Here is a 12431-nt window from a genome sequence, read left to right on the forward strand (position 1 = left end):
CTCTCTACCACATCCCCGGACTCTTGCCGCTCTGGATCATTACACCAGATCATCGTATCTAGCTAGCTGATACCGAGTGGCTACTGTTAGCTAATGCCTCTGTCCCAAAGCAAGCACCAGTTAGCCTTGAGCTAGCCATGATCTAGGCCCATATACCAGCTAATTCTAGGGCTACAATACCTATTTTGCCAATTGGCATGGACCCTTTGTCGACGCGGAGCCCTGCCGATCCATCACGATTGGTCTGCCGACGTGGTCGCCCGATGTGGTCTCAACGGGCTTTTCCGTTGCGATGTCGCCGAAGACGCGTCTTGCCCCGGCCTGTTAGCTTTCTAAGCGCCGTGTCTCCCACTCACCTAGCATAGCACTGACTACTGAACGGCTCCCTGACTCACCTTTTGCTGCTCATTGGACTCTATGATCACTCGGCTACACATCTGATGCTCCCTGGACTGTTTCAATAACACGGTACCTCATTTTGTTTATCTGTCGGCCTCGAACTCAGTTCTTGTATGTACCTAACTGACCCTTTCTGCCCATTCATCGCCATTTACCCGTTATTGTCTTAGCTCTCCCGATCAACACCTGTGACTGCTTTATGCCTCTCTCTAATGTCAATATGCCTCTCTCTAATGTCAATATGCCTTGTATACTGCTGTCTCGGCTCTTATAGTCCTTATTGCTTTGTTTCACTGTAGAGCCCCAAGTCCCGCTCAACATGCCTTAGATAGCTCTTTTGTCCCACCCCCACACATCCTGTAGCACAAATTCCCTAAAGTTTTGGGACACTGTAAAGGCCATGGAGAATAAGAGCACCTCCTCCCAGCTGCCCACTGCACTGAGGCTAGAAAACACTGTCACCACCGATAAATCCACAATAATCGAGAATTTCAATAAGCATTTTTTCTACGGCTGGCCATGCTTTCCACCTGGCTACCTCTACCCCGGCCAACAGCTCTGCACCCCCCGCAGCAACTTGCCCAAGCCCGCCCCGCTTCTCCTTCACACAAATCCACACAGCTGATGTTCTGAAAGAGCTGCAAAATCTGGATCCCTACAAATCAACTGGGCTAGACAATATGGACCCTCTCTTTCTGAAATGATCCACAGCAATTGTTGCAACCCCCATAACTAGCCTGTTCAACTTCCCTTTCGTATCGCCTGAGATCCCTAAAGATTGGAAAGCTGCTGCGGTCATCCCCCTCTTCAAAGGGGGAGACACTCTAGACCCAAACTGCTACAGACCTATATCCATCCTACCATGCCTTTCTAAAGTCTTCGAAAGCCAAGTTAACAAATAGATCCCCAACCATTTCGAATCCCCTGTACCTTTTCCGCTATTCAATCTGGTTTCCGAGCTGGTCATGGTGCACCTCAGCCACGCTCAAGGTCCTAAACGATATCATAACTGCCATCAAAAAAAGACAGTACTGTGCAGCCATCTTCATCGACCTGGCCAAGGCTTTCGACTCTGTCAATCACCGCATTCTTATCGGCAGACTCAACAGCCTTGGTTTCTCAAATGACTGCCTCGCATGGTTCACCAACTACTTCTCAGATAGAGTTCAGTGTGTCAAATCGGAGGGCCTGTTGTCCGGAACTCTGGCAGTCTCTATGGGGGTGCCACAGGGTTTAATTCTCGGGCCGACTATTTTCTCTGTATATATCAATGATGTCGCTCTTGCTGCTGGTGATTCTCTGATACACCTCTACGCAGACGACACCATTCTGTATATATCTGGCCCTTCTTTGGACACTGTGTTAACAAACCTCCAGACAAGCTTCAATGCCATACAACACTCTTTTCCGTGGCCTCCGACCGCTCTTAAAATCTAGTAAAACTAAATGCATGCTTTTCAACCGATCACTGCCCGTACCCGCCCTCCCGACCAGCATCACTACTCTCTACGGTTCTGACTTAGACTATGTGGACAACTACAAAACCCTAGGTGTCTGGTTAGACTGTAAACTCTCCTTCCAGACTCACATTAAGCATCTCCAATCCAAAATTAAATCTAGAATCGGCTTCCAATTTCGCAAACAAAGCCTCCTTCACTCATGCTGCTAAACATACCCTCGTAAAACTGACTATCCTACCGATCCCTGACTTCGGCGATGTCATTTACAAAATAGCCTCCAACACTCTACTCAGCAAACTGGATGTAGTCTATCACAGGGCCATCCGTTTTGTTACCAAAGCCCGATATACTACCCACCACTGTGACCTGTACGCTCTTGTTGGCTGGCCCTTGCTTCATTTTAGTCGCCAAACCCACTGGCTCCAGGTCATGTATAAGTCTTTGCTAGGTAAAGCCCTGCCTTATCTAAGCTCACTGGTCACAATATCAACACCCACCCGTACCACGTGCTCCAGCAGGTATATTTCACTGGTCATCCCCAAGCCAACTCCTCATTTGGCCACCTTTCCTTACAGTTCTCTGCTGCCAATGACTGGAACGAAATGCAAAAATTACTGAAGCTGGAGACGTATATCTCCCTCACTAACTTTAAGCACCAGCTGTCAGAGCAGCTTACCGATCACTGCACCTGTACACAGCCCATCTGTAAATAGCCCACCCAACTACCTCATCCCCATTTTGTTATTTATTTTGCTCTTTTGCACCCCAGTATCTCTACTTGCACATTCATCTTCTGCACATCTATTACTCCAGTATTAATGCTAAATTGTAATTACTTTGCCACCATGGCCTATTTATTGCCTCCCTAATCTTACTACATTTGCACACACTGTATATATATTTTTTCTATTGTGTTATTGACTGTACGGTTGTTTATTCCATGTGTAACTCTGTGTTGTTGTTTGTGTCACACTGCTTTGCTTTATCTTGGCCAGGTCGCAGTTGTAAATGAGAACTTGTTCTCAACTGGCCTACCTGGTTAAATAAAGGCGAAATAAAAAATATAAAAAAATACCCAAGAAGACTGGAGGCTGTAATCACTGCCAAAGGCGTTTCAACAAAGTACTGAGTAAAGGGTCTAGTAAATATGTAAATGTGATATTTCAGTTGTTTTGTTTTTAAACATTTACAAAACAAAACCCACTGGCGCATCAATTGTCTTAAACACCTAAATGACACAGAAATATTCCATCACCTGAAAAAAATGTAGAAAACCCTCAATATCCGCAGCATAAACCACCTGTGTTTCATCACATGTTTATTCACTAAAGTGCGGGCTCAGCAATGCGGGGGGAAAACTAAGTGACTACTCAAGGTCCGCATCACCGAACATAAAGTCATCCATTCTTTGAAATGATCAACAGTGTCCTGTTGACAAGCACTTCCTCATAATTAAATCACGACATTACAACACTCAAGTTGATTGTGATAGAGAAGGTTCCCATGCACTGTAGGGGTGGGGACACTGTGTGGGGACACTGTAGGGGTGGGGACACTGTAGGGGTGAGGACACTGTAGGGGTGGGGACACTGTAGGGGTAGGGACACTGTAGGGGTGGGGACACTGTAGGGGTGGGGACACTGTAGGTGTGGGGACACTGTAGGGGTGGGGACACTGTAGGGGTGGGGACACTGTGCGGAGACTGGGGTGGGGACACTAGGGGTGGGGACACTGTAGGGGTGGGGACACTGTAGGGGTGGGGACACTGTAGGGGTGGGGACACTGTAGGGGTGGGGACACTGTAGGGGTGGGGACACTGTAGGGGTGGGGACACTGTAGGGGTGGGGACACTGTAGGGGTGGGGACACTGTAGGGGTGAGGACACTGTAGGGGTGGGGACACTGTAGGGGTGAGGACACTGTAGGGGTGGGGACACTGTAGGGGTGGGGACACTGTAGGGGTGGGGACACTGTAGGGGTGGGGACACTGTAGGGGTGGGGACACTGTAGGGGTGGGGACACTGTAGGGGTGGGGACACTGTAGGGGTGGGGACACTGTAGGGGTGGGGACACTGTAGGTGTGGGGACACTGTAGGGGTGGGGACACTGTAGGGGTGGGGACACTGTAGGGGTGGGGACACTGTAGGTGTGGGGACACTGTAGGGGTGGGGACACTGTAGGGGTGGGGACACTGTAGGTGTGGGGACACTGTAGGGGTGGGGACACTGTAGGGGTGGGGACACTGTAGGGGTGCGGAGACTGTAGGGGACAGGTAGGGGTGGGGACACTGTAGGGGTGGGGACACTGTAGTGCGGAGACTGTAAGCAGACAGGCAGACAGAGAACAGTAGTTTACATTAAGCAGACAGGCAGACAGAGAACAGTAGTTTACATTAAGCAGACAGACAGAGAACAGTAGTTTACATTAAGCAGACAGACAGACAGAGAACAGTAGTTTACATTAAGCAGACAGACAGAGAACAGTAGTTTACATTAAGCAGACAGACAGAGAACAGTAGTTTACATTAAGCAGACAGGCAGACAGAGAACAGTAGTTTACATTAAGCAGGCAGACAGACAGACAGACAGACAGACAGACAGAGAGAGAACAGTAGTTTACATTAAGCAGGCAGACAGACAGAGAACAGTAGTTTACATTAAGCAGGCAGACAGACAGAGAACAGTAGTTTACATTAAGCAGACAGGCAGGCAGACAGAGAACAGTAGTTTACATTAAGCAGACAGGCAGACAGAGAACAGTAGTTTACATTAAGCAGACAGACAGAGAACAGTAGTTTACATTAAGCAGACAGACAGAGAACAGTAGTTTACATTAAGCAGACAGACAGAGAACAGTAGTTTACATTAAGCAGACAGACAGACAGAGAACAGTAGTTTACATTAAGCAGACAGACAGAGAACAGTAGTTTACATTAAGCAGACAGACAGAGAACAGTAGTTTACATTAAGCAGACAGACAGAGAACAGTAGTTTACATTAAGCAGACAGACAGACAGAGAACAGTAGTTTACATTAAGTGGACAGACAGACAGAGAACAGTAGTTTACATTAAGCAGACAGACAGAGAACAGTAGTTTACATTAAGCAGACAGACAGAGAACAGTAGTTTACATTAAGTGGACAGACAGACAGAGAACAGTAGTTTACATTAAGCAGACAGGCAGACAGAGAACAGTAGTTTACATTAAGCAGACAGGCAGACAGGCAGACAGAGAACAGTAGTTTACATTAAGCGGACAGGCAGACAGACAGACAGAGAACAGTAGTTTACATTAAGCAGACAGGCGGACAGACAGACAGAGAACAGTAGTTTACATTAAGCAGACAGGCAGACAGAGAACAGTAGTTTACATTAAGCAGGCAGACAGACAGGCAGACAGAGAACAGTAGTTTACATTAAGCAGACAGACAGAGAACAGTAGTTTACATTAAGCAGACAGACAGACAGACAGAGAACAGTAGTTTACATTAAGCAGGCAGACAGACAGGCAGACAGAGAACAGTAGTTTACATTAAGCAGGCAGACAGACAGGCAGACAGAGAACAGTAGTTTACATTAAGCGGACAGGCAGGCAGACAGACAGAGAACAGTAGTTTACATTAAGTGGACAGGCAGAGGCAGACAGAGAACACTAGTTTACATTAAGCGGACAGGCAGGCAGACAGACAGAGAACAGTAGTTTACATTAAGCGGACAGGCAGGCAGACAGACAGAGAACAGTAGTTTACATTAAGTGGACAGGCAGGCAGACAGACAGAGAACACTAGTTTACATTAAGCGGACAGGCAGGCAGACAGACAGAGAACAGTAGTTTACATTAAGCGGACAGGCAGGCAGACAGACAGAGAACACTAGTTTACATTAAGCGGACAGGCAGGCAGACAGACAGAGAACAGTAGTTTACATTAAGCAGACAGCAGACAGGCAGACAGAGAACAGTAGTTTACATTAAGCAGACAGGCAGACAGGCAGACAGGCAGACAGAGAACAGTAGTTTACATTAAGCAGACAGGACAGGCAGGCAGACAGACAGAGAACAGTAGTTTACATTAAGCGGACAGGCAGGCAGACAGACAGAGAACAGTAGTTTACATTAAGCAGACAGGCAGGCAGACAGAGAACAGTAGTTTACATTAAGCTGGCAGACAGACAGGCAGACAGAGAACAGTAGTTTACATTAAGCAGACAGGCGGACAGACAGACAGAGAACAGTAGTTTACATTAAGCAGACAGGCAGACAGACAGAGAACACTAGTTTACATTAAGCAGACAGGCAGGCAGACAGACAGAGAACACTAGTTTACATTAAGCGGACAGGCAGGCAGACAGACAGAGAACACTAGTTTACATTAAGCAGGCAGACAGACAGGCAGACAGAGAACAGTAGTTTACATTAAGCGGACAGGCAGGCAGACAGACAGAGAACACTAGTTTACATTAAGCAGGCAGACAGACAGGCAGACAGAGAACAGTAGTTTACATTAAGCGGACAGGCAGGCAGACAGACAGAGAACACTAGTTTACATTAAGCGGACAGGCAGGCAGACAGACAGAGAACACTAGTTTACATTAAGCGGACAGGCAGGCAGACAGACAGAGAACACTAGTTTACATTAAGCGGACAGGCAGACAGACAGACAGAGAACAGTAGTTTACATTAAGCGGACAGGCAGGCAGACAGACAGAGAACACTAGTTTACATTAAGCGGACAGGCAGGCAGACAGACAGAGAACACTAGTTTACATTAAGCAGGCAGACAGACAGGCAGACAGAGAACAGTAGTTTACATTAAGCGGACAGGCAGGCAGACAGACAGAGAACACTAGTTTACATTAAGCGGACAGGCAGACAGACAGACAGAGAACACTAGTTTACATTAAGCAGGCAGACAGACAGGCAGACAGAGAACAGTAGTTTACATTAAGCGGACAGGCAGGCAGACAGACAGAGAACAGTAGTTTACATTAAGCAGGCAGACAGACAGGCAGACAGAGAACAGTAGTTTACATTAAGCGGACAGGCAGGCAGACAGACAGAGAACAGTAGTTTACATTAAGCGGACAGGCAGGCTGACAGACAGAGAACAAGAAGAAGCACAGAGTGACAGCAGAGAACGGAGGTGAGTTGGCAGCGTGCCCAATGATGTGGGCTGGTGTGTAAAAAATGTCAGGGCCGAATAATTTTCCCAGTCCGCCCCTGATCTGTTGTCTGTTGTTCTCTCTAAACTATAAAAAGGTGCATGTGTGTGTTTTTGTATCCGGGCCCGCGTGAACGTCTACCTGTGCCTGCCTTGAAAAACTTTCCCAAAGACTTGCAGCAACAATTTCCAGAGGGCCATGTGTGTGTTTGTCTGTGTGTGTGTGTTTTGTATGTGTGGTTGTGTGTGTGTGTGTGTGTGTGCGTGTGTGTGTGTGTATATTTGTGTGCTACAATACCTTGGAGGGGGACTTAGGGATGGGAGGCGGTACGCCTGGACTCAGAGTGTGATTGGCTGGACTTACTCCTCTGGGGAGCTCACTAGAGACAGAGGAGAAGGAAAGAGAGAGAGAGAGAGAGAGAGAGAGAGCAGACAGAGAGAGAGAGAGAGAGACAGAGAGAGAGAGAGGTAGGAAGAGAGAGAGAGAGAGACAGAGAGAGAGAGAGACAGAGAGAGAGAGAGAGAGAGAGAGAGAGAGAGAGACAGAGAGAGAGACAGAGAGAGAGAGAGGTAGGAGAGAGAGAGAGAGAGACAGAGAGAGAGAGAGAGAGAGAGAGAGGGGAAGTTTTATAATTTGACATTTTTATAATTTGTATCCAATGGCAAGTTGTGAGCATGTTGAGAAATATCTTCATATAGTATATATGTAGGACAGATCATCAGAAGTCAACAGTTCGCAACTGTTTTACAATACAACAACAAAAAACATAGCACTGTGTTGTGTTCCATTTCTGCCCCAGGTGACATTCTGCCCCAGGGATCCATCTGCCCCAGGGAACATTCTGCCCCAGGCGACATTCTGCCCCAGGGAACATTCTGCCCCAGGGATCCTTCTGCCCCAGGGAACATTCTGCCCCAGGTGACATTCTGCCCCAGGGATCATTCTGCCCCAGGTGACATTCTGCCCCAGGGATCATTCTGCCCCAGGGAACATTCTGCCCCAGGGATCATTCTGCCCCAGGGAACATTCTGCCCCAGGGAATATTCTGCCCCAGGTGACATTCTACCCCAGGTGACATTCTGCCCCAGGTGACATTCTGCCCCAGGGATCATTCTGCCCCAGGGATCATTCTGCCACAGGGAACATTCTGCCCCAGGGAATATTCTGCCCCAGGTGACATTCTGCCCCAGGTGACATTCTGCCCCAGGGAACATTCTGCCCCAGGTGACATTCTGCCCCAGGTGACATTCTGCCCCAGGGATCATTCTGCCCCAGGTGACATTCTGCCCCAGGGATCATTCTGCCCCAGGGAACATTCTGCCCCAGGGAATATTCTGCCCCAGGTGATATTCTGCCCCAGGGGACATTCTACCCCAGGTGACATTCTACCCCAGGTGGCATTCAGCCCCAGGTGACATTCTACCCCAGGTGGCATTCAGCCCCAGGTGACATTCTGCCCCAGGTGACATTCTACCCCAGGTGACATTCTACCCCAGGGAACATTCTACCCCAGGTGACATTCTACCCCAGGGGACATTCAGCCCCAGGAGACATTCTGCCCCAGGGGACATTCTACCCCAGGTGACATTCTACCCCAGGGGACATTCAGCCCCAGGTGACATTCTACCCCAGGGGACATTCAGCCCCAGGTGACATTCTGCCCCAGGGGACATTCTACCCCAGGTGACATTCTACCCCAGGGGACATTCAGCCCCAGGGGACATTCAGCCCCAGGTGACATTCTGCCCCAGGTGGCATTCTACCCCAGGTGACATTCTACCCCAAGGGACATTCTGCCCCAGGGGACATTCTACCCCAGGGAACATTCTACCCCAGGGGACATTCTACCCCAGGGAACATTCTACCCCAGGGGACATTCTGCCCCAAGGGACATTCTACCCCAGGTGACATTCTGCCCCAAGGGACATTCTGCCCCAGGGGACATTCTACCCCAGGGAACATTCTACCCCAGGGGACAATCTACCCCAGGTGACATTCTACCCCAGGTGACATTCTGCCCCAGGAACATTCTGCCCCAGGTGACATTCTACCCCAGGGGACATTCTACCCCAGGGAACATTCTACCCCAGGGAACATTCTACCCCAGGGAACATTCTGATGTAGTATTTACAGCCACATCCATACAAAAATGTATGCCAAACTGATACATTTGTGAGATAACATATTTACAGTGTTCAGCAGTTATCAAACTATATACGAACCTGTTAGAGATAGGGGGCAGTATTTCCCCTTTGGATGAATTGCGTGCCCATAGTGAACTGCATCAAAATCTGTCCTAAATTGCTAATATATGCATATTATTATTAATATTGGATAGAAAACACTCTGAAGTTTCTAAAACCGTTTGAATTATGTCTGTGAGTATAACAGAACTCACAGGGCAGGCAATCTTCCAAACTAGTTTTGAAATACTGAAAGTTGGGGCAACTTTGACGTCATCGCCCCCTCCCTTCCCAACAAGTTATGGATCTGGAAACACTTCCTACGTCTTCCACAAGATGTCCTCATTCAGTAGAAAGTGTAATGGAGCATTTGCTGTGAACTTTGACCTAATGGGAAGGAAAGTAGTAAGTGTCGCAAAAGATTTCCATGTGCTTGAGGCGCGTTTGCGTTTGAGTACTTCGGCTGTTCCAATCAGCCCCAGATGAAAATGAATGGTCCGGTTGGAATGCTATTCGATCTATAAGATTATAACATCCTGAAGATTGATTCTGCACTTAGTTTGACCAGTTTCGTCGACCTGTAATATGTAATTTGGAAGTTTTGATGCAAAGTTATCCTGGACCAGAAGTAATTTTTTGGGCATTTGAGCTGAAAGTGGTAGCAAATGCTGCTACTTGGACACTAGAATTGAACATTATGAAACAAAACGATTTATTGTTGAACTAGGACTCCTTGCACTACATTCTGATTCAGGTGTAGAAGCATGGTGGCTAGGAAAAACTCCCTAGAATGGCCAAAACCGAGGAAGAAACCTAGAGAAGAACCAGACTATGAGGGGTGGCCAGTCCTCTTCTGGCTGTGCCGGGTGGAGATTATAACAGAACATGGCCAAGATGTTCAAATGTTCATAAATGACGAGCAGGGTCAAATAATAATAATCACAGAAGTTGTCGAGGGTGCAACAGGTCAGCACATCAGGAATAAATGTCAGTTTGGCTTTTCATAGCCGATCATTCAGAGTATCTCTACCGCTCCTGCTCTAGGAGCTCTACCTGCTGTCTCTAGAGACACTCCTGCTCTAGGAGCTCTACCTGCTCGTCTCTAGAGACACAACAACATGTGGAATAGGTCAAGAGGTTTGGTTACTTTCAGAAGACACACACGCACACACACGCGCACGCACACGCACGCACATGCGCACGCACACACACGCGCACACACACACACACACACACACACGCACGCACACACACACACACGCACACACACACACACGCACACACACACACGCACACACACACAATAAATAACTATTATTTAAGTTCCATCACAAGAAATAGTAAAAGTTTTAAAAGTTTTATTCTTACAAACAAGCCATTATCAGGAATGTGTCTTCCATCTGTTATCACTAGTCAGGAATTTGTTTTTCAAGGTCTTACTTTAAAAATAAAACACAAAACAATTATCTGATTAGAATTAAATTACAAGAGGAAACATATCATATTTATTAGCAGTATAAATACAATAACACAAACTCACCCACACATGTCCTGCCTCTCCAGTTTGACAAGAACATCGTACAGATTCTGGTCCAGCTGCACAAGGTGTGTATAACAGAGAGAGGGAGAGAGAGAGAGAGAGAGAGAGAGAGAGAGAGAGAGAGAGAGAGAGAGAGAGAGAGAGAGAAAGAGAAAGAGAGAGACAGAGAGAAAGACAGAGAAAGACAGAGAGAGAGAGAGAGAGAGAAGAGAGAGACAGAGAGAGAGGTGGGGTATCAAATCTTCGATATCAATGGACTTCTCGGTTACACCAACATGTAAGTCATCATTCAGAGGATAAGCATGGAAAATCACCACTAACTTGGAACAGGTGGACAAAACAGTGAGTGGACAAAACAGACTCACCTTCCCCATCTCCTTGTGGAACTTCTCCTCGAAGCCAGCCATACTCTGGAAGGTGCTAACGTAGAAGCCAACACGACTATGGAGACAGAGAGAGGGTATGGAGATGGAGAAAAGAGATGAAAGGGGGAGAGAGATTTTACAAATATTTCTTATAAACCTTATTGAAATGACATGTCTTAGTGTACAGCTAGTATTGTCTATAATATCGAACGGGACAAATACATATATTTAATTTTTTCTTTCATTCCAGATGTACCTGTTGCATTCCAGATGTACCTGTTCCATAGTGAGATGTACCTGTTCCATTCCAGATGTACCTGTTCCATTCCAGATGTACCTGTTCCATTCCAGATGTACCTGTTCCATAGTGAGATGTACCTGTTCCGTAGTGAGATGTACCTGTTCCATTCCAGATGTACCTGTTCCATTCCAGATGTACCTGTTCCATAGTGAGATGTACCTGTTCCATTCCAGATGTACCTGTTCCATTCCAGATGTACCTATTCCATTCCAGATGTACCTGTTCCATAGTGAGATGTACCTGTTGCATTCCAGATGTACCTGTTGCATTCCAGATGTACCTGTTCCATAGTGAGATGTACCTGTTCCATTCCAGAGGTACCTGTTCCATTCCAGATGTACCTGTTCCATTCCAGATGTACCTGTTCCATTCCAGATGTACCTGTTCCATTCCAGATGTACCTGTTGCATTCCAGATGTACCTGTTCCATTCCAGATGTACCTGTTCCATTCCAGATGTACCTGTTCCATATTGAGATGTACCTGTTCCATTCCAGATGTACCTTTTCCATATTGAGATGTACCTGTTCCATTCCAGATGTACCTGTTCCATTCCAGAGGTACCTGTTCCATAGTGAGATGTACCTGTTCCATTCCAGATGTACCTGTTGCATTCCAGATGTACCTGTTCCATTCCAGATGTACCTGTTCCATTCCAGATGTACATGTTCCATTCCAGATGTACCCGTTCCATTCCAGATGTACCTGTTCCATATTGAGATGTACCTGTTCCATTCCAGATGTACCTGTTCCATTCCAGATGTACCTGTTCCATTCCAGATGTACCTGTTCCATAGTGAGATGTACCTGTTCCATTCCAGACGTACCTGTTCCATTCCAGATGTACCTGTTCCATAGTGAGATGTACCTGTTCCATAGTGAATGTACCTGTTCCATTCCAGACATACCTGTTCCATTCCAGACGTACCTGTTCCATTCCAGATGTACCTGTTCCATAGTGAGATGTACCTGTTCCATTCCAGATGTACCTGTTCCATTCCAGACGTACCTGTTCCATTCCAGAT

At 47.0% G+C, this 12431-nt stretch overlaps 1 protein-coding gene across 4 annotated transcripts in view; it reads right to left on the minus strand.

Annotated features, from left to right (window-relative positions):
- The window catches only part of LOC112237912 (myc box-dependent-interacting protein 1), a 61380-nt gene that overhangs the window by 26705 nt on the left and 22244 nt on the right, over window positions 1–12431 (minus strand). For all 4 annotated transcript variants that reach the window (XM_042320027.1, XM_042320028.1, XM_042320029.1 and 1 more), the window contains exons 9-11: window positions 11107–11182; window positions 10742–10797; window positions 7316–7397 (exon numbers count right to left, since the gene is read on the minus strand). In XM_042320027.1, the coding sequence (XP_042175961.1) occupies window positions 7316–7397; window positions 10742–10797; window positions 11107–11182 (214 nt within the window). The remainder of the gene's footprint in view (window positions 1–7315; window positions 7398–10741; window positions 10798–11106; window positions 11183–12431) is intronic.

Source organism: Oncorhynchus tshawytscha, linkage group LG03 (assembly GCF_018296145.1).
Source record: "Oncorhynchus tshawytscha isolate Ot180627B linkage group LG03, Otsh_v2.0, whole genome shotgun sequence".
NCBI lineage: Eukaryota > Metazoa > Chordata > Actinopteri > Salmoniformes > Salmonidae > Oncorhynchus > Oncorhynchus tshawytscha.